General features: G+C 38.5%; 1 protein-coding gene across 11 annotated transcripts in view; it reads right to left on the bottom strand.

Moving 5' to 3' along the window:
- Positions 1-23,176, bottom strand: part of UTRN (utrophin) — a 569,571-nt gene that overhangs the window by 57,285 nt on the left and 489,110 nt on the right. For 10 of the 11 annotated variants that reach the window (XM_078447413.2, XM_060614425.3, XM_078447414.2 and 7 more), the window contains 3 exons: positions 15,082-15,143; positions 12,723-12,797; positions 4,042-4,243 (listed from right to left, as the gene is read on the bottom strand). In XM_078447413.2, coding sequence (XP_078303539.1) covers positions 4,042-4,243; positions 12,723-12,797; positions 15,082-15,143 — 339 coding nt within the window. Of the gene's footprint in view, positions 1-4,041; positions 4,244-12,722; positions 12,798-15,081; positions 15,144-16,456; positions 17,918-23,176 lie in introns of those variants that run through there. The other variant, XM_078447418.2, reaches the window with a different exon arrangement.

The following is a 23,176-nucleotide window of genomic DNA, read 5'->3' as shown; positions in this document are numbered from 1 at the left end:
ACTACTGAAAACGTCAATCATCCATTCATCACACCATTAATAGTTATGAAGGTGTACTGTGATCCGGCATTGTTGTGTATCATGAGGACCAACAGAAAAGTACAAGATAAAATTCCCACCTGTGATAAGGTCACATACTAGCTAGAGAGGAGACATGAAAACAACAGGAAAAGCACAAGAAAATAGGAGACTAAGCTTTATGCGTGGGAATAATCAAGTACAAGATCATTGTGGTTGACTAGTTATTAATGACTAGTGATTAGTCTGAGTAGTTATTAGTCTCAGTAGTTACAACATATGATAGAAAAGATAAGCCTCAAATCCGACCCTGAAGACATGACATAGCTGGACTGTCCCTAGGAGAAGGTTGATTACCATAGGAAAAGCCTGGGCAAGGGGACAGAGACAGGGGTGTGAGCATCGGAGACAAGACTTGTTCAGGGGTAGCAAAGACTTGCATCAAGGCTAAATGGTTGATAAAGTTGTCCAGGTTATATGGAACCAGATGATAGAGGGCTTCGATGTTAAATAAGATATCTGGATTTGAGGGAGAAGAGGGACACAAAGAAATTTATTAGTGAGTAATATGACCCAATATTTAAGTATTCGGTTCCCTGACAGTCTTCATAAGTAACTTCTGAAACTAGTTTAACTAGAAAGATATGTACCTTATAAAATTATATCCATCTTGGCATAGTAGAAAAATGAGTTAACACTGTAGCAAATGAGGTTAATATTTTCTGTGGGACAAAAATATTTAAACCAAGCATTCCGGACTGTTGCTTTAAATCATGATTTAAACATTTTTGATTTCTATTAAATTTAGAAGGAAGATTATAAAATGAAGGCTTTTTAACCTGGGAAGATGAAGACTGAGTGAGGCTGTGAACTTATAAATGGAATAAATTTTATCTGTATAGTTTGGAAAGCCTTTTCTACATATAGTAGTTCATTTGCCCTTCATAAATATCTTATGTATGGTAAGCACAGTAGATATTTTTATCTCAGTTTTTCAGATGAGATATTGAGATGCCAAAAGTGCAGTGGTTGGCTGCCAAGCAACCAGAACCAAAAATTTGGATTCTCATCATTCACAAGGGAAGAAAAGATTTTTTTTTGAAAAAAATCATAATATTAGGAGTTGGACACATGTTAAAACTTAAAAAAAAAATTAAACTTAATATAACTTATAAAATACTATTTTTCTTCGATATGGTGATACGGCAGAAATAGTCAAGTTATTATCAAAAACCCCGAGTATTAGTTCCCTATCTACCATTAATATATTGCATTGGTGGTTATGGACAAATTGTCTTGTCTCACTGGTTCAGTTTCTTAATCAGTAAAATGAAGAGGGCAGAATGGAAGATCCTCAAAGTACTTCTACTTCCAGAATCCTCTGATCTCCTGGGTGTGTATCACTCATTATTTCAAGAGCCGCCTGAGTATACTTCAAGAGCTGAAAATATCAGTTCTGGCTGTATCACACTACACAAAGTAAGGCAGTTAAAAAATATATGGTTAATGAGTGAATATCAAAATAGCTGAATGAATGGAAAGGTTAGATCGTGGTGCCATTTCCAAAGTTCAGAGACTTATTAGGGTCCAAAATGTCCTAGTGCATTGGATAATGTAGATCATAGTTCCATTGGATTCTCAAAGAAAACTAATGACTTGAAAAGAGTTAATAACTCTTGTTTAGACAAACTGATAAATCACAGTTGTTAGAGAAATTTGGGCAATCAACTCTGGCCATCTGAGACTACCATGATATAATTAACTGTGCTTGTGGGGTTTTCCCCCGCCCTTAGGTTAATTCATGATATTTCTCTCCAAAATAGAAAACCAGACTGAATGCATACACCATTCGGACCCAGCACGATCTTCACTACATTTCTTTGGCATGGAAGGAAAATAAATCCTAAAAGCGTTTTTTCCTTTAAAATGGAAAATTTCAAGAAACCATCTTTCTAAATAAGAAACAGTACTTTAGTGTAGCATTTTCCATGTGTCCACACTTGATGATGGAAAGTGGAAATATGCCAACATTTGATTCCCTAGAATAGGAATCACAACATTTCACATTCACATTCTACCTTCTCACCTAAGTGGCACTATTCCCTTCGGGCTGTCCAGTGAAAACAGCAGATGTATGTGTTATATGTCATGAGTTATATCCTCCTAAAATTCGTGTAGTGAAGCTCTATCCACCTAATACCTCAGAATGTGACTATATTTGGGAGATACAGTCTTTAGAGAGGTAGTTAACTTAAAATGAGGTCATAGGGTAGGCCTCAATCCAGTATGACTGATGTTTTTATAAGATTAGAACACAAACACACACAGAAAGAAGAAAGACCATGTGAAGACGCAGAGAGAAGGCAGCCATCTATAAGCCAAGGAGAGAGGCCTCAGAAGAAACCCTGATGACACCTTGATCTTGGACTTCTAGTCTCCAAAACTGTGAGAAAATACATTTCTTTTATTAAGCTACCTAGTTTGTGGTTCTTTGTTATGGCAGACGTAGCAAACTAATGCAGTGTGTTAGAACTGGAGGAGGGTGATTGAACATTTTCTCCAATTCTTCCTTAAATCATTACTCAAAATATGCACCTCTACCTTGCCACTATAGAACTTAATGAACTTCTTAATTAAGTACTGTATGAATTTAGCATTCTTCCCAGGCCATCAAATTAAGTTACAGGCTTTGTAGTTAAAACATTTCATTGACCAGCTCTTTGGATGAATTTACTATATAGAAAATATCTCTTTTGGGGGTTTAAAAAATTGAAGATTAGCTAAATAGTGAATTAATGCCAAGAATCATATTTTACCCTAGAAGTATAAAAAAATCACATTAACACAAAATGTATTAAAAGATACCAGACAGGGAGATAGTAAATCCCACGTTCATTATTATAACTGAGATTCATGCTATCTATCTGTTCTTTAGTGAGTTTCTTAAGAGTCTTAAAGTACACAAAGGCTATTTATTTTTTTATAAAAAAAAAACTTTGTTGTTATATTTATGAATATTGAGAGAGGAAAAGTTTTCTAAACAAAAAGATAAACAAAATTTTAATCAAATCATCCCTAAAGCTATTGTTGTCACCATTTACTTCTTATACAGAATCAATCAGCTGCTAAACGTGTGGATTTATAAACTATCATCTATCTTCTTCCTCTCTAAATCAAATAAGAGGATGAGAAACACAAATTTTTATGCAGCTAATTAATAGAAAATAACTTTTAGGGTCTGAGAGAAAAACAACAATTCTCATTTTCTTATTTCATCTTTGCATACTTTTACCCCCTACCAGAAGAATGAATAATTCCTAATGTTTCAGAAATGTCAGCCCACAGCAGGTCTTTCTAGAATTGATTATTTCACAAATGCACTGTCACATTCAAAAAAGCCAAATTAATGGCGAATGAGTTATGCTGGAAGTTGAGAGTGCTCTTTATGTAACAGTGAGTATCTAATTAAATTACAGATATTAGAGTGTCCTATAGCATAAATTACTTAAAATACCATACAAACACATCACCCCTATTGCAATAAATAAAGCTAATACCAAAAGAGAAATTAAATCCCTTTAATTGCCATTCAAATTGCTCTTAGGTTGTCATACAAAAATTGCAGAGTGGATTCTTATGAGCCAGTCAATTATTTTAACTCATAACAAATATAAATTTTTATCTCTCAAAAAAAGACACACCAAAAGACATTCTGGAAGAAGAAAATAGGACTTATTTATATTAGGTTTCCCCTAGCAAATATGATACGACAAAGTTGACACCATTTACAAACTGAAACAAAATCTTGAAATAATGGGTGGACATTCTTTTTCATTATACTGTTGGTTAAGAGCTCAAATTTTGGAAAGTTATTCTTGTACAACAATTAACATGTATATTTCCACTAAGAGAAGTACTTTGGAAGTACCTTTTCAAAAAAGTCACTTCAAAATTTACACATTTTGCATTATCAACACATTTCATTTGACGATTATATTTTAAAGAGAAAAAAGGCCAACTTACGTGTCATATACGTTGAGCAACCAGTTTAGACACATATCCACACAGAGAGGAACATTGACCAGATCCTTATGCATTTGTTCAAGGCCATCATAAGTTGTTGTCAGACAGTTGATGACGTCTGGAACACTAAGAAGCTGATCATTCTGGTTCAGTTTGTGCTGTTTGAAAACTTCATTTGTTGTATTCAACTCTAAGAGATCCACTAATCAGATGAGAAAAAGGAATACGCACAGGCATTACATTATACAACCTAACAACATTAGAACAAAAACATTTCTAATCTTAAGTATTTAGCTTCTTCAGTTTAAGAATCTACTCTTTCAAGCTAATCTCAATTTTTAAAGAAATAAGTAACATTGATATTCTTATATTTCTAAACTCTTCTTTTATCTGCATCTCTTATTTTCATGCTTTTGTATCTAAACTTTGTTACTTTTCAATCTGATCCCATTTTTTTGCTCTTTGGAATATCAATTCTTCCTACTTTCCTTTTGTGACTTTTCTTTTCTCTTAAGGCTCTTTCTACTTTTAAATATAGGAAGGCACTGGGGTGTCTGGGTGGCTCAGTAGGTTGAGTGCCCAACTTCGGCTCAGGTCACGATCTCACACGCTGTGAGTTCGAGCCCCGCGTCGGGCTCTGTGCTGACAGCTCGGAGCCTGGAGCCTGCTTCAGATTCTGTGTCTCCCTCTCTCTCTGCCCCTCCCCCACTCATGCTCTCTCTCTCTCTCTCTCTCTCTCTCTCTCTGTCAAAAGTAAATAAACGTTAAAAAAAATAAAAAAAAATAATAAATATAGGAAGGCATAAATAAATCTAGTCCAAATAGTAGAACATCTAAAATATGACACTGCTCTTCTAACTCCTGAGACCAACCTGCTCACCCCCTCCCAGTCATCGTTTATATCACTGCCAAACTAATCATTCTGTTTTTCAACATGCACATCATGAGATACAAAACTCACTGAAAATGGTCAGTTAAAGAAGTTGTTCTCTACTTCCTGCTGAATCAAACCTGGTCTAGGATGCCCTCCCAATCTGATCCTAACCTGGTTTGCTTCCTTTGATGCTTTGGCATATAGGCCACTGTAGCTACATGAGATTTGAAGAGGTCCACAGTACAGGCCCACATCCATGGGTCTCCATGTATTTGCTCCCACTTCTACATTTCATGTGCAGAACATCTATGGTGGGACTGGCCGGTGCTAGAGCAGAGTAGAGCAGGCTAGAGCAGGGCACAGAAGAACAAGCTGGAGACCCTGCTCTCAAAGATGGCCAGTCAGAGAAGGAGAGTAAGCGTACTACTAAGGAGTGAAAATACAATAGGCGAAGAATACATAGATTTCTATGAGAGCTACTACCATAAGGGAGTAGAAGGAGCCTGGAAAATGCTCCCCTGGGAGGTGGGGATTTGAAATGGGCCTTAAAGGATAAGATGCAAGAGACCATGTAAAGCAAGGAAAGAATTCCAGGAAGACAGAATGTCTTGGGAAAAGACAAGAATTCAAGGAAGTCTGGGGGGGGGCGGGGCTCTAAAATGACAACAGCAGTGTGGATGGTAAGTGGCTTACATGTGGGTGGCTCGTGGTTATGGTGTGGCAGATACGTGGCACTTGAAGGGCTGGCACATGTGCCCTATGGGAGATGCTCACAGGCCAGGAGGAAGAGTTTTAGACAAAAAGAAGAAAATTTATCTAATTTTTCTTTTTAATCAACTTCTAGTCATTCCATTAGCTAACCGGGAACAGGAAAACAGGAGATTATCAAATTACCATGTACCTGTACATTTATTGAGTACAGAAATGACTTCTAGATCTGAAGAAATGGGTTTGGAAAATTACAGAATCCACATGAATTTAAGGACTGCTCACTGAAATTCCGGCTTTAAAGAATGTTTTCCCTATCTCCATATTGAACTTTTTAATAGTAAAAGAAATCAGCTTAGGGAAACTTTTTATTTTAACATAACCATCTATTTCCTCTTTGCCTGACACAAAACTACTACCTTAAAAAATACAATGACATATTTTGACAGTTAAATAAAATGAATGAATAGCTTCCTTCGTATTTATCTATTTTTAACCATTGGATAACTACTAATTTTGAGTTTTTAAAGACATGAAATGTGTCCACTCTAGCTGCCTAAACACTACATAGAATGATTTATTTTTTTCAGGTTATCTACAATGGAAAGGAACTGCTTTAGAACTAGACAGATTAAAATGATTTCTAAAACAACTCAACAGGGAAAACTTTATAAAAAAAGAGAGATAGAAAGAACAAATATAAAACTCACAAGTCTGGATAGTAGGTCAATCCATTTGTTTCCAATGTCAAATATATTATTGGTAAAATGTCAACTAATTATAAAAATAACTTATGTAAGTTTTACATGAGTTAGTGAGAGATGGTATCAGAAAGAAGACTAAGAACCATCTAGAATCTTCAATGTCATTTTCATCCCACTTTTTGGCAGCATACACTATTTTCAATTATAAACTTCCAGAGGGCAGGAGCAAAATTCAAATTCATTCTTCATAGTATTTGACAAAGAGAAGTGCTGAATGACGGCAGCTACAGAACTATAATTTCACACAGATACAAATAAATATATTCAAACACTGCCAAAATGCTTTGAGTTTTCTCAATTCCAACACTAATTATGCCAGCAACACAGCACTGCTATTGTATCCACACATGGCAATAAAGTGACACTAGACCAAATTCCAAAAGACCACTTCCTGGATCGTGCTGCCTTTGCATTTCTTCTAGAAAAGCCTCCTTTGTAACACACTTTGTAGCTGCGACAGTAATGTGCCACATCCCACAGACTATCATGTCTTCAATTTTTAGTGATTTACTTTGACACTTTGCCTTAGTGCCTAAGCCAGGCCATACATCTTCCTGAAATGTGTCACACTTAGGTTCCTTTAAAAAACTGACTACATTTAAATCGCACAAAATTATGATTTTCTCCTTTCCAAGGGAGACAAATGACAGCTCAGTCATGTGGCAAATAAAACAAACAGCAGAATCATTTTCTAACCAACTTTCGGACTTTTTTTTTTTAATCCCCCATATGAGGCACAGGGGATCGAATAGAAATGGATCATACTTCTCCGGTTCTGCAAAAACACACAGTTCAGCACCTGACCTTGGGCTTCCGTAACTCTTCCCGTGTTCTTGGAATCTTTGACCATTCCTTCTTTCTTTTTAAGTTTATTTATTTATTCTGAGAGAGAGAGCAAGCACAAGCAGGGAAGGGGCAGGGACAGAGAGAAAGAGAGAGACAGAACACGAGAGACAGAGAATCCCAAGTGCAGAGCCTGATGCACGGTTTGAACTCATTAACATGAGATCATGACCTGAGCTGAAATCAAGACTCAGATGCTTAACTGTCGGAGTCACCCAGGCACCTGACCATTCCTTCTTAGCACCTCTCCTACCCTCTCTTCCTCAGATATCTCAGAAGGACAGGTGGCGCTCAAGGACTTGTATCAGCTGCTTCACTCTGTAACCCTGATACCCTCACTTGCTTTTCATTACTTCAGTTACTGCCTTCTCTCTGGATGGCTCCACACTCTGGTTTCCATCCTGATCTCCTACCTAAACTCCTGACCCACACGCCTGCTGTTCTGCTCCCAATTAGAGCTATACTATTCTCTTTCGGGGACCTCCATCTCAGTATGTTGCAAATAAAGATCTTGAGTTCCCGTCACACTGAAATCCAGTAATGGTGTCAGTACCTTCTATAGACCATGACTCTGCAAACCCTGAAATGCCCTGACACTCTCTCCCTTTCACCCTCTGCCAGTTATCAACTAGCAAATCCCCCCAGTCATCAGTTTTCCCTCCTCCTTACAAATCCCTCTTCTCCCTCTGCTGCCTGCTGGTTCCACCTGCAAGTTCAGCTACCACCACCTGCTGGTTCAGCTCCCATGATCTTTTGCCTGAACTATGTACTTGTCCCTGTTCACTGGATCCTTCCTTCTGCCTTAGATGTTATCTAAACTGGGCCTATCTCCTAGGTCCCACAAAACAGAAAATGGTCTGACAGCACCCTACTCTATAAAAAACAAACATTAAATGTAACATTTTGAAAACACGAGGGACAAACAACCAAAGGAATCAGAAAAGGTTTCATGAAAAAAAGTGACCTTCCATGTGGACCCAAACTGACTTTAAGGACACTTCCAAATACTGAATGGATAGCTCATAACCTATTCCATTTAGACTCCATTATGTTCCCTAAACTCCATCCACACCTTTGATGCTTATGCATAGAAGTCCCTTCCTCCCTACCCCTGAATAAATAGCCACGTGCCTAAATCCTGTGTGGCTTCTAAGGCCTGGCTTATATGCTTGCTAGTCAAGGAAGCCTGCCTTGTTCATCATGACAAAGGGTATCTCTCCCTCTTCTGACACCACTTTCCTTTGGCTTCTCTGTTACTGCCTATTACAAAAAAAAAATTAACTAAGAATACAAAAGAGTATGTATAATACACATGTTTGGCCTAAAGAAGAATAGTAGAACCAATCCCCGTTAATTCGTTACACAGCTAAAGAAAGAGACTGTTACTGGGATCTTGAAAATGCCTTGGGAAATGTCCTTAATTGCCTCCCCTCGTGATCACAGGGAGAACAGCTAATCTTTGCATTTTGCTTTCAGTTTTCAAAAGTATATGTATCCCCAAATCATGCAGCATTTATTTTTTCATTATTTCGAACTATAAATAAATAGAATCAAACTGTACTATATTCTTCTCCACTTGTTTTTGTTCATTCAACTTTACAGTCCCGAGGGTCATCAGATTGCTGATGTTTGCTGCAATATCGTATCACCTTTAGGAATATGCCAAAATTAAACAAATTTTAACAGTAAGAAGTGCTGCCATAAATCCTCTTACACCAGCTTTCTGGTATACTCTTGTAACTCTTATATTTTTATTATTTTTAAAAGTTTATTTATTTGAGAGAGAGAAACAGCACGTGCGTGGGGGAGGAGCAGAGAGAGAGGGAGAGAGAGAGAGAACCCCAAGTGGGTTCCATGGTGTCAGCGCAGAGCCTGACTTGGGGCTCAATCCCATGAACCATGAGATCATGACCTGAGCCCAAATCAAGAGTCAGATGCCTAATCAACTGGGCCACCCAGGCACCCTTACTCCTGTAACTTCTATACTCAAATCATTCCCTCTGTATATCCTAGGAGACTGCTCTGTGCCAGAAGTTGAATGAGGCTGCAGGTAGAGAAGAAAACAGACTCATCCCTCACATGAAAACTTAGCTCATTTAGAGAGACAGGCAGTAAGTAAGTTAATAAATAGAATATCAAGAATTATGACAAGTGCCACACAAGGAAAGAACTGAATCTAAGCAACAGAATATCAGGAGTGACCTACTTTAGAATGAAATAATCATGGAAAGCCCCATTAAAGATAGGCAATAGTTAGGCTGGAAGCCAAAGGAAGAGAAGGTACCTGGCGTGAGACAAGAATAACATTGAGAGCTAAGACAAGGGGTCTCCAGGCAGGAAGAACAGAATACAGGGCCGGCCATTCCAGTCAACCACTAGAGCTGATGGCAGGAGTCTTCTGTGGTGCACAGTGAACGGAGGGGACAGAATAACAGGCCAAGGTAAAGACCATTCCATTCTGAGGGCAACAAGAATCTGCTGAAAGCGTGTATCCATGTGTAACATGCTATCTCTGAATGTAGGTTCCTCGAGTGTGGGAACCAAGTCTCTTTACCAAGTCTCTACACAATTGTGGAGGCCAACAAATGAATGAACAGTGACCGAGCAGTGACAGCACGCCCTCTACATTAGGTCCTTACGCTGGGTGGGGGTTTACACAAAATGGGAGGACCCCTGACCTGAAGCCATAGACGGCAGGGGCGGGACAATCCTCTTAACATTATCTCTTACACAAAGGCAAGCATATGGTGCTTAGGTGAGAAACAGTCCTTATAGGCAATCATAAAGTTCTGGAGAAATTGGAGGCAGGTGGGATTAGCTTGTAAACGTTTCCAAAAGAAGTAAATTTTTAACAGTGTCTGGAGGAATAAAGGGTTGCAGACCACTGCAGAGGAAGGGTCAAGGCATTTCAAGTGAACAGAAAGGACAGGAGAAGGAGGAACAGATTAATCATAAACAGGTGAGCTGACAAGTGGTGTAAAGGCCCCGGGCTGGAGAGCAGTGGGGGCAGAGGCAGTGGGGAAAGTGAGGCCAGGTGGCTCCAAACACATCAGCTCGAATATTTATAATCCAACGCAATCTGGCACTTTTCTCAGTGCACATTTCTAAATGTCATGTAGTTTAGAAGCAGGAGGTATTCCTCTTCTGCTCTTCTCAGATTGGAAGGAATGAACTGTAGGAGGGAGTTTTTTCCTGAGAATTCAAAAGAACCAACAGAGGAAAACACCAAATGTGCTGGTACGTTTATCCAGCCAGAAGTACTACTGAAAACTCGGACCACGTTCATTATGACAAAAAGCAGTCTTTGGTCAATGGAGATTTTGCCCCTGAGTCATTTGTCCTCATTTTATAGCTCATCAGGCCTGAGAAGACCTTCCAGATCCGTCAGCTGGATACTGGGCATGCAGCTGGTCCCCTTTCAAAACTGCTGTCACCATGGACTCACTGAGCTCACTGAACGTCCCTTCTGTGTGTTCCTAATTCATTTCCTATTCCCCTCTGGCTCAACATACAGATCACTGGCCAGGGTGTGTTGGCTTGGCTTTTTTTGTACTGGTGATTCTGCACCACTTGCTTCCGTCATCTGGGGCTCTGTGGATTATGGGCATCAAAATCACCTCGGGTTTTCTTTCATCCATGAATCTAGAGGTGTGTTTTTAGCCCTTGAGACTTCTCTTCCACACATCACTTAAGTTTTCCTTATTTTATTCATTTAAATTTTTAAAGTTTATTTATTTTGAGAGAGAGAATTTGCACAGGGAGGGGCAGAGAGAGAGAGAGAGAGAGAGAGAGAGAGAATCCTAAATAGGCTCCATGTTGTCAGCATGGCGCTCAACTCAGGGCTTGATCTCGCAAACCGTGAGATCGTGACCTGAGCCAAATTGAAAGTCAGATGCTTAACTGACTGAGGCACCCAGGTGCCCAAGTTTTCCCTACTTTAAAGCTTTGCATTGCTGTGGGGGGTTTTTTGTGTTCTTTTTTTCTGAATGATTCTATACTTCTCTTTCCTCACCTCTCCTCATGTTACCAGCTCAAAATGTAATTCTAATTTCTACTGACTTTTAAAGAGTTTTTAACTTTCATATATCATTTTGCAAAGAGTAATATTCAAAGCTTCACTGAACTGCCTAGACAGAAAACAATTATTAACAAAAAGTAGCAAACAAGAATATTTGGAACTATTCAAATTACTCTGCCTTAAAAATATAGACAAAGGTCACTTCTCATATTAACTATCTGACAAGGTCTACACGTTCTTTAATGTTTTGTTATTTTGAGACAGAGAGAGACAGAGCATGAGCGGGGGAGGGGCAGAGAAAGAGGGAGACATAGAATCCAATGCAGGCTCCAGGCTCTGAGCTGTCAGCACAGAGCCCAACGTGGGGCTTGAACTCACAAACTGCGAGATCATGACCTGAGCCGAAGTCGGACCCTTAACCAACTGAGCCACCCAGGCGCCCCTATGTGTTCTTTAAATAAACTCAATCATCAAAACTACAACCACAAAGAGAATTTAGATAGATTAAATCTATACTTTATTATTACAAGTACTCATATTTCTATTTAAATTTAGGTTGTTTGGGTATGTGTGTTGGGGGTAGGAATAACCCTTTAGTAAAATGGCTATCACAGAATATTACTCTGAACAAACTCCCTGCAGGAAAAGTTCATGTTGCTAATACTAATGGTCTCAAGACATATTTAAATAGAGACTTTTATCTAATTTTCTAGGTGCCAGTTCAAATTTGGATCAAGAATGTTATTTTTTAGTATTTCTATATTACATGATTGCATTGAATCAAACTGTTTAAAATCTTATACTTGCAGAAGAAACACTGTTTTTTTTTTAGTTTACTTTTTGAGAGAGACACAGAAAGAGAGAGAGAGAGAGAGAGAGAGAGAGAGAGAAAGCATGCGTGCACGAGTGGGGGAGGGGCAGAGAGGGAAAGAGAAAGAATCCCAAGCAGGCTTTGCACTGTCAGCGCAGAGCCTGATGCAGGGCTTGAACTCGCAAACAGTGATGTCATGACCTTAGCCTAAATCAAGAGTTGGATGTTTAACCAACTAAGCCCCCCAGGCACCCCTGGAATCCTATACTTCCAAATGAATACAAAGTACTAAGAAGGCAATGATCTACTACTTTGATTTGTTGATTTAATCCTTTTAAATTGGGTGGCAGCATAATTTTTGAAAAAGCTTTTTATGTTACTCCTGTATTTTGGCTAATTTTGTTCTCCAACTGAGAATGGCATATGTTCATTTGTTTTACTAGTGCATGCATGCTGATGGGGCAAAGAGTAGAGCATTTACAGAAACAGAGCCAATTCCTTGAGTGTGATACACTGAATATCAGATTTACTCTCCAAACACATCCCCATCTTCATTTATCTCTGTCTCAAAACAAAAAACAAAAAACCCCACAAAAAAAACCCACAAAAAACAACAAATGCAATCCAAAGTTCCGAGTAATTAACTTTGGTAGAATAACTCACAACATAGAGCTTTTTGTAGTCTTCGGATTTTGATGGCTGTACGGTAGGCAGAGAAACGTACATTATTCAGGTCAGCTGAAATGGGAAAGAGAACACATTCAAAAGCATGCTTATTAGTTTACTTACATTGAATGGCAAGAATGTATTTGTTTACTTCAGATGATGGAAAAGTATTATGTCTGTTCTCATTAAAAACTCTTCTCTCAAAATCCACAGCATTTATTTAAGAGAATAATTAAATGTTCATTAGCACCATAGTGAGAGACATTCCAAAGTAGTGCTACATGGCTTTCAAGAAAGCATTATCCAATAGCAAAAGGAGGGAAATGAGGAAAACGAAACATGGCCTGTTAACTTTTGAAGGCTTAAATCCATCACACCGTAGGCTCAGGGCCCTTCCTTCTCTACTGCTGGGAGGGATTCTCCTCCAGAGGCACCTTCCTCAAGGACAATCAGTTTTCTGTCAATAAGGCTGTCCCTCTCACTACTCATAGAGCTAGTCTTATTTCTTCCATCCGGATCTATCTGCTTCTTCTACCCTTTTATAGATATGGTTAAAATTATCCTATAGTCCATATTCAAATCTTTCGAAACAAGAGGTTAACTATAGTTAATAATACTGTATTGTATATTTGAAAGTTTCTAAAAGAGGAGATCTTAAGGGTTATCACAAGAATAAAAAATGTAATGATGTGAGGTGATGGATGTTAATTAGACTTACTGTAGTAACAGTTTCATAATACAAATATTGAACCAATATATTGTATACCAGTAACTAATATCATGCTATTTGTCAATTATATTTCAATTAAAAAAAAAACTTAAAGATTTGGTATCAAGCTAAAAAAAGATATTGTAGGGGCGCATGGGTGGCTCAACGTCTGACTTCAGGTCGGGTCATGATCTTGCAGTTCCTGAGTTCAAGCCCCACATTGGGCTCTGTGCTGATAGCTCGGAGTCTGGAGCCTGCTTTGGATTCTGTGTCTCCCTCTGTCTCTCTGTCCCTCCTCTGCTCATGCTCACTCTCTCTCTCTCTCAAAAATAAACATTGATTTAAAAAATTAAAAAAGAAAAGGTATTGTAATTTCTTTCTGTCTTCTAAAGACACAGTATCTGTATTAGAAACTAGCAGAACTGGAAGAAAACTCAGAAATCATCAAAGTTTGTACCCTCACTTTACAAAGGAAAGAAACCCATGGCTTTTCTCTCTTTTGTTCAACCTTTGTAGCTGCTCTCACTCATCCAAATGAAAGCTCATGAGAGAAACCTAAAGAAATGAAACTAAAGAAATCAAAAAGGGGGCTCCCTCCATGTTGAAATGGGTTGGTGTGAGAGCCTTAGGGCCTCGTTTTCCCTCTCCAGCACTGCATCACCTACCCAAAAAGAAAACTCTTTCAAAGAAAGGAGGCTAGAGAATCAGTTCAACATCATATTCTACTAGAAATCTACAAGACCAGGATTCTCATCTCATGTGTTTCCTTACATTTTTTAATTTACTTTTTTGATGTTTTATTTAGTTTTCAGAGAGAGAGACACAGAGCATGAGGTGGGGAGGGACAGAGAGAGAGGGAGACACAGAATCTGAAGCGGGCTCCAGGCTCTGAGCTGTCAGTATAGAGCCCGACATGTGCTCAAATCCACAAACTTTGAGATCATGACCTGAGCTGAAGTTGGATGTTCAACATACTGAGCCACCCAGGCACCCCTTCTTACATTTAAAAAAATTTTTTTTAACGTTTTTATTTATTATTGAGAGACAGAGCATGAGCATGGGAGGGGCAGAGAGAGGAGGAGACACAGAATCCAAAGCAGGATCCAGGCTCTGAGCTGTCAGCACAGAGTCCGATGTAGGGCTTAAACCCACGAACCTTGAGATCATGACCTGAGCTGTAGTTGGCTGCTCAACAGACTGAGCCACCCAGGCGCCCCTTCTTACATTTTTATATTAAAATGATTTTAGCTTTTCATGACTACTTTGACAAAATGCAAGTAGGCAAGCTAATTTAGTATGATCAACTACATTAAATGTGAGTTAAAAGGAAATTTAAAGGGTGATTCAAGGTGGCTGTGCTGTTATTGTTTTTGTTTTCAAACAAAGCTGAAGTTTAAGATAACTCAATAGGAGGGAGGCTGTGTTCTTCCTTTTAAAATCAACCTCATGCTAGTTCAAACCACGTGTTCCCTCAAGAATGGTAAAAAACTGTTTCCTGCATCGCCCTCAGAAATTCAACTGTTTTTCTGTGTCAGTGAAACAATCCTTTAAACAAACCATGCTGTGTAAGAAAAACTGGTGGTTACCTCCCTTTTAAGAATACACAACTATCGGTTGTTTTGGCTAATTAAATAAAATGGCACTCACCAAGGGACTGGAAGAGTTCAGTCATTTTAGGATGATCCCAACAGGTTGTCTGTGTTTGATGGCTGGGGGATAAAAAAAATTATGTATGTCCCATAGAACATATGCAAATAGAATTTTTATTCTAAGTTTTCAAAATCACGCAAAATTATCCCCATGATGGATCATTCTGAAACCCAATGTCCAATTATTACTTACCATTTGAAACAATAAGATATTTTTATGTGAGCAGTGACGTTGTAAAAATATGAGTAAAGAATTTTGTTTTATCTATTTTGAAAAGAATTACAACTAAAAATTAAATCTAGATATGAAGTGTGTGATCCTGGGGCCGCAGGCTTGATGTAGCCGGCTGGATCAACGCAGTTTCCAGAATAATTCTACTTGTGTTAGGCAGATATAGATCCTCATTCAGAATAAATCCTCGGAGAGCAGAAGTGCTGTAAAGAGTTGCTAAACTTTAGAAGTCCTAATCAAATTTCCAAAGAACAGAGAAATGAAGTGTTTAACTCTGAATAACATGTTCACCTCACAATCGAGTGAGGCGCCCTACTCTTTAACCTTGAGTCTCTCCTTCCTTGGTGTAAATTAGCCCTTTTCCCCTGTGGGGATTCACTCAGAACCCTAGAGTTGACATAAAGATCATTTTAAGCTAAAGACATCTGAGATTGAACAGATGCAGAAAGGAACCTTTTCGGAGCTTCCTTTATTGGACTAATCGCAGCAACTTCTGGGAAAGAGGGCTACCATAAATCCTCTCTCTGGGGGAGTTTCACGGCTATGAAGAAGACAGAAAAACCACCTGCACCTGCATAAACAAACATCATCACCAACTTTCATATCACACGTCCCCCCCCCCCACAAAAGCCCACTTATCTCTCCTAAAGAAACCTATTGGTTCCTCACAAAGGAGCCTTTCTCCCCAATTTCCTTCCACTGCTAAAGTTGGCTATATAAGCCCCAAATTCCAACCATCCTTTCGAGTTACACATCACTGTACATGCACAGCAGGCATAAACAAATGCTCTTCTCTTGCTAATCTGTCTTTTGTCAGTGTAATTCACAGACCCTCTGAAAGGAAACCTAAGAAAGGAAACCTAACAGCACCCTCTTCATGTATATCTGGATTCTCTACGCCCCTAATGTGTGAGTCTCTCTTGCCAGTGTGACTTCTTTCTCCTCTCTCGGCCATCAGCCTCCATCAGCTAGCCAGTATTTTTCTTATAGGCATTGAACAGTTTTTCTCATGATGCTTCGTCTTCACTTTAGAAGCAAGTTTTATAGTTTTCTTCTTTCTGTAAATTCCAAAACTAATTCACAGATTAGATGTCTTCTGGGAATAAGATGAGGGTAGACTAGGTCCACATAATTAGGTTCCTTCTTTGTGTATGTGTGTGTGTGACAGAGAGAGAGGTGAACAGCTCTTAACTTCAGTGTCCTTATATTTAAAGATAGTTTACTGTCCCTTTTCTAGGTCAGAATAGAGTAATAACGTTTAATAGTACTCCAAAGACTTCTTAGACAACACTCAGTTCTTACCAAACTGTTTAGTAAGCTAAGTGAAATGGCCCAGTACACAAGAGAGAGTGGTATTAAAATATTCATACAATGAAACTGAAGAGAGATTCTTTTTTTAATCTATGTAATACATCAAAAAGCGGGATATGTCACTAGGAAAAGGACATAATCACTGTTACACATGCATAAACAGAACCCCTGAGAACTCAGAATTTGCTTTGAGACCATTTAAAGTGTAGATATGGAACTGGGTATGTAAAATGTCCTGGGAATTCCAAAAGCTCACACAAAATAAAATACCTAAAATGTGAAGGTCTATCTCAGCAAGAGCTGGGAAGTTGGCTAGTTCCCCTACCTGGTACTTGATACCAAAGCAGAGGTGGGATGTTTCTACTTTGTATCCTGCTACTGAGCACCAAGCAAAACATTCTACCATCTTACTCTCTAAGTTGCTCCAAAGACCATGGAGAGAGTACCGAAGCTGTCTGACCTATAAATTTTACTGTTCACAGTGTGGCCCACAGCTTGAGAGCCATACAAAACCTCAGACCATATATTAAGAAAAAAAAAAGAAAAAAAGAAAAAGTTTCCTGATCAAAATCTCAGACCCCCATTCCTTCTGTTGAACTAGAATTTTCATCCTAACAAAATCCCTCATGTAGTTGATATGCACATTCATGTGTAAGAAGTAACTTAACCTAAGTAACCTAAAGAGCTTCTAATGCATGAAGAAAAGTAAAAAAAACAAAAAACAAAAAATAAGGACACTTCTACCTCCAAATTTTGTTGATAGAATAACTTCCTTCTTACCATGAACAAGAACTAAAGAAGGATTTGCTGGAAATAGAGTGTAATTCAAAAACAATTCATCAGGAGCTTCCAGGGTTAGCCAGCCTACCAGTATTCCCATAACCCCTGTCTCTACTGAGTCATTGAAATCCCCATGGCAACCCTACCTTCCAGAGGCAGATATCTCATCGTGAAGGACCAAATCAAAGCTCAATAACCAAACTAAAGCTCTGAATAATGCAGAGCCAAACTTCATACTTAAACAACAAATGTAAGTACTCTTTCTCTAGAATCACAAACGTGGAGCTTTGGCAAACAGCTCCTATGGAACCAGGAAGGGAGAATACCATCAGGCAGCGTGGCAGCGGCTGAGAATTCAATGAGAAGACTTGCTTGCTAATGGCTCTTCTTAGTGAAACCACTACTAGGAGCTGAGGGAACACACACATTTGGCAAACAGATGGAGGGAGGGAAACGGCATCTCCCTTTGTGAATTCAGTACCAGTTGATTCATTAGGCAGAACTGCCAACGCTGAAAATAAACACAGCCTCTGGTTACAAAAGTATAACTGCAGCTTACCAAACAACAGTTAAAAAAAAAGTAGTAGATGCAGTTGGCTGTTGGATTTTCTTTTTCTTTCTTTCTTTCTTTCTTTTTTTTTTTTCAGTGGGGGGAGGGTTTTAAAGCAAAATCCACAATCAACCCAAAGGCTCTAAGTATTTGAACAGCTGCAGATCGCTCAGCTTATCCAGCCCAAATGCTTCCAAGTCCTCCCAGAGTAGGCAACCAAAACAGAATGAAAGTAGCATATTTTGCCTCCAAGACAACAACAGTTTCGATTCTGGCCAACTTCAAATCTGAAAGAGGAGTAGAACCTAACATCGTACAGCTTGATAAACTGTAAACAAATCTAACAAAGCAGCAATGAACAGGTAAGTCCAAGATCACATGAAGCACGTGCTAGAGAACGTGTGACATGTCACCTGGGTGCCAAGCCATGCCAGGATTGCTTGTGTGGGGAAAAACTGGGAAGGCCTCTGATGGGGCCAAAAAATCAGTGGGTGTCCTATGAAGCTTAAATTGTCCCTGAACTATTTTAAACTCTGCAAACTGAAGAAAATGATAGCAGTGCAAATGCTCTTGTCCATAGAAATGCAAATTGTGTCCACTGGGATGCAACTGATTATTGTCCTATGGATATTGACCAGTTTGTCAGCTTTGCACCTTTTGGTACACTCGTTTCAGCATCCCTTGTTTGACTAAGGATGCAGTTCTTAGTATTCCCCTTGGAACCTGTTATAACTTCTCCCCATTCCCTTATTAGTGAGATAAATGAAATCTTTGACACATGCTCTTTTCATATTTGTATGAGAGTCAAGATTTTACCCATTTTTTATTTATTTAAATTGTTGTTTTTATTTTTTTAACTGTGATATAACACTGTATAAGTTTCAGGTGTACATGTTGGTCTGATACACATATACACTGCAGTAGGATTACCACAGTTGTGTTAGCTAACACCTCTATCCATAATTATCATTTTTTTGTGTGTGGTGACAATATTTAAAATCCAGTTTCCTAGAAACTTTGAAGTTTAAAACTTGAATATTAAAGCAATAATATTGTCTGTAATCACTGTGCTGTGTATTAGATCTCCGTTACCTGGTTTTTAAAATCATCCTTTAATGCCCTGGTCAGTTCTAGTTTGTACTTGCTATCCTGTAGACTTTTTAACAGAGTACCCCTTCCCTCACAGCTATGATAACATGTGCTCTCTGTATTTTATGGACTTTGAGGAGACAGTAAACCAGCAAGGTTAATAAGTGATATATGTTTATACCCATTATTATTCATAACGTGTTCTGATGAGCCACAGAAAGTAAAACACAAATGAGATTGTACACCAATGAAAAGAACACAAAAATGCTGTGAAACGATATGGTCCAATATAGGAGACAATGAACTAACGGCAAAACACATGTAATTTTGATAGACTGATAAGATACTGATTTCTGGGCAATAGACTAATCTGGGGAAGACACTTTTTAAAACCCATTTGTCCTAATTAGAGTGGCCTCATTTCTTCCATAAAACCTTACAAGATGACGAGAAGGCATCCTGTTTACCCCAAAACTGACGCTTAGCCAAACACCTTTATGTGTTACTTATCTATTCAATTTTATGCTTGAAACTGGATTTTGTGAGTTTTGCCATGTGTCATTTCATTTCAATTGCAATTTTAAAGACATACAAGAGAAAAAAAATTAAAGGTGAGTCAGTTAATTAAAAATACAAATGTAAGAAAAAGAACAACCCATATTGTTCAGATAATCACAGAAAGAGAAATAGTTCTTCTTGGCTGTGCATAGTCAAAGATGACACACTAGGTCGGGACGCATGACCTTAATTACAATAATAGCCTATTATTTGAGTGTCCAGCCTGTTCCAGGTGCTCTTCCGAACTCTTTCTTTGTGTTAACTCAATAAAAATTCTATGAGTTAGGTGCCAATAGTATCTCCATTTACAAATGAAGGAACTAGGGCAGAGAGCATTTAGAGAACTTGCTCAAGGTCTCATGGTAAGTAGTAGAAATGGAATTTGAACCCAGATGGTCGAATTTTAAGCCTGAGTTCTTAATATGGAAGTATACTTGCATGACTGAGATTTTAAAATCTTTCTGATGAATCTGTCTAAATTTGAGTCCAAGGTCCATCATTATAATCATTACAAACAATCTCATCTGCCTTGCTTCCCTCTCACTCCTGGCAAAACCCAAGCACAGATCAGCTCAATTACTTGCCTTCTCTGGACCTGAGCAGCTGTGCATGAATACAGCTGGAGAAAATCATTCAACAGACAGACTAATTTTACTTTAAATATTTAACTTCAGACCTCAAATGTCCAACTGCTGGCAACCACACAACATTCCCTAATAAACTTGCTTCCCAGACCCCAAGACAATTTACTACTGCCTTCTTTCTCCCAAACCTAAGTAAGTTTCCCTCCCTGCCTTATATCATTTAACTCGATCTCACACTTCATTGAAAAACTAGAAACCACCAGATTCGAATTCCTTCATCTTCCCACCACCAAATCAATAAAGGTCCTTCCATCTGCCAGATTGTCTTCTTCTCCCTTCCTTACCAAGGAATTCCTCCCTCCTACCAAAGGCAAATTCTTCCCAAAGATTTCTTTAAAAACCCTTATGCTGCATTTAACACTCCCCTGACTCAATAAGACCATTCTCAGAATACAAATGGTGAAGGATCTGCTATCCTTATATACTCTTTCATCCCTACCTTGAATTGACATTTGCTCCTACCTACCATCCTTTTTCTCTTCTTGACAAAATTTTCCAATGAGTAGTGCACAACCTCGTGTCCCACTCACCACTGAACCCACTTTCACTCAGTTTCCAAATTCACTCCTCTACCCAACTAGCCCTATCAAAATTACCAGTGAACTGCATGTTGTCCAATGGAGTGGCTGCCTTTCTGTCTTCAACTCGCTAGACCTGTCCTCAGGGTGGGGAGAAATCAGGAAGAGAAAAACAATGCCATGAGTACAAAGTGGAGTAGAAGCTAAGAGTTGCTGTTAAAAAGGCTCCAGAATGAAGTTGACACAGGCTTTTGCAGGCTCTGCTAATACTTTTTTTACATATGCTTATGGAAGTAATATATAGGAATACTGGAATCAAGCAGGGGCTCCCAAATAATCAATTTGCATTCAGATGATTCAAGTATACAAAGTGAAAACAAATTTCGGCAATCTGATGCAATGTTATTTATCTGAGTTATTTATCTTCTTAAAGATCTAAGAGGTGACATTCTCATTCTGGTAAATTGAATTCCCCCAATCTTTGTTTCACTTGAGACCAGAATATATGAAGAATATGGAGTAGTCCTGCCAGTATGCAGATTCTTACACCGAGTGTGTGTGCTTGTGTGCACGACCGCATTGAGGGGCTAGTGGGGGATGGACTGGGCAGGAAGTGAGGAAGTTGTACGGGGAGGAAACTTATGTGTTCCTCAGGTTTATACAGAGCGTCTTAAACCCTTTCAAATACTTTCTGCCATCTTCCAGGCTTTTAAAGGCAGGAAAGCCAGGTTATATTTTTTGAAACATAAGAATAAATCTAAGGGAAAACTTAAAGTTTGAATGTCAACATTTCCAGGAAAAAAAACCTTTCTGTTTAGATTCAAAAGAAGATATAGAATTCTACTTGATAATAGATATTGTTAAAGCATAGAGTCTTCCTTCCTTAGAAAATGCCACTAGCTTGTCATGATAATGAAGACGCAAGGCAGGAAGACTAAACTATCAACAATGGATACCTTCAAATCTATTGGCTTCAACTATAAAACATACTTAAAATAATTTCATACTCAGAGGTAGGTTCAAAGACACAGGGGTGTAAAGGGCTATACAGAAACAAAGGCTGCAGCACACTCTAAAATACAAATGTCAATATTCCAGGCATGATTGATAGAACAATTTGTTACAAAAATTCGTCGTACTTGACAAGGTTTGCTCGTATTTGATTTTAAGTAAAGTAGAATTCATGACCAAAACAGATGTGTCTGGGTGTGAGAGGAGCTTCAGATGATACTTGTTTTGAGGACACTGGAAGGTTTTCCAGAAGAATGAGCATGCAACACACTCAACAAACCCAGGGGAGCCTTATTTTAGTAGTATCTCTGCTTGGGTCCAGAACTCAGACAGAGCCTCACCTCTGACCCAAATTCTACATTCCTCTAAGCTCTCAAACTGGGAGAATCAGACCATTAATCAACATTAATCAATATTCCTGTGGGTTATCTGTTATTGAGTTGGCCCTGGGAAGTCCTGTATACTCCTGCCTGAGATTTTAACTCCATGATTTAACTCCATGATTTTAACTCCCACTAGAGTTGAATTTATCATTGTATCCTTCTAGTTTTTTTTTTTTTTAAGCTGAATGTATATTATTTGGTTTTGGAAAAAAAATTTACTACTTTTTCTTTTTTCATATATATTTTTTAAAGGAGAAATTAACTGTGATTTTTTTCTATATGGTTGTACTGAATCTTACTGTATCATTTTACTTTTTAATCCATACAGAAAAAGATATTCTATTTATTTCACAATTTATTTGATCATTACTTCCGTACTTTTGCTAGTTTCCATGACTATCTTAAAAATTTAATCTTTACAGATGGAAGAACAAATATTTCTTTTTCCTCCCTAATGGCCCTACAGTGACCTCTCTGTGCTGTATGGTAGAATTTTATTAATTGTATCCCTGACCCTAAAGGTTGAACTGTACAGTAAGGCTGATGGTGCTACTATAATACAATGGAGCTGAGTAATCTATAAGATTCCAAGCCGAAATTCCACTCCATGGTAAGAGTAACTCTGGCCCCAGCAATGTATAGATGAATGGCAGGAAAGATAATACCTTTTTAAGTCTTGAACTAGTCAACGTCTTTCTCAGACAATGTCAACTCCACCTGAATTATCTCAGTAACCCAGGGCAGTGGTAAATACACTAGAAGTTGTCTGGTTACAGTTTGCCAACATGAGGCTGCTGCAGGGCAGGCTGTCCGCTGTCAGTTTTCTCATGAGCCAAGGTGTGCCCACTTGTCTGAAGCTGCCCCCACGTGTAGGAGGTTTAGGGATTCCCAAGGTGCTTACATTCTTTCATAAAGCAATTTCTTTCTTACCTCCTCACCAGCAGAGCTGGCCCAGTGAGTTTTAAATATTTATTTGCAACACAGATAAAGTCCCAGACTGTTGCTTGGAAAAATCGA

This window comes from Panthera onca, chromosome B2 (genome assembly GCF_046562875.1).
Source record: "Panthera onca isolate mPanOnc1 chromosome B2, mPanOnc1 haplotype 2, whole genome shotgun sequence".
NCBI classification, from domain to species: domain Eukaryota; kingdom Metazoa; phylum Chordata; class Mammalia; order Carnivora; family Felidae; genus Panthera; species Panthera onca.
This window is presented reverse-complemented; position numbering and strand designations above follow the sequence as displayed.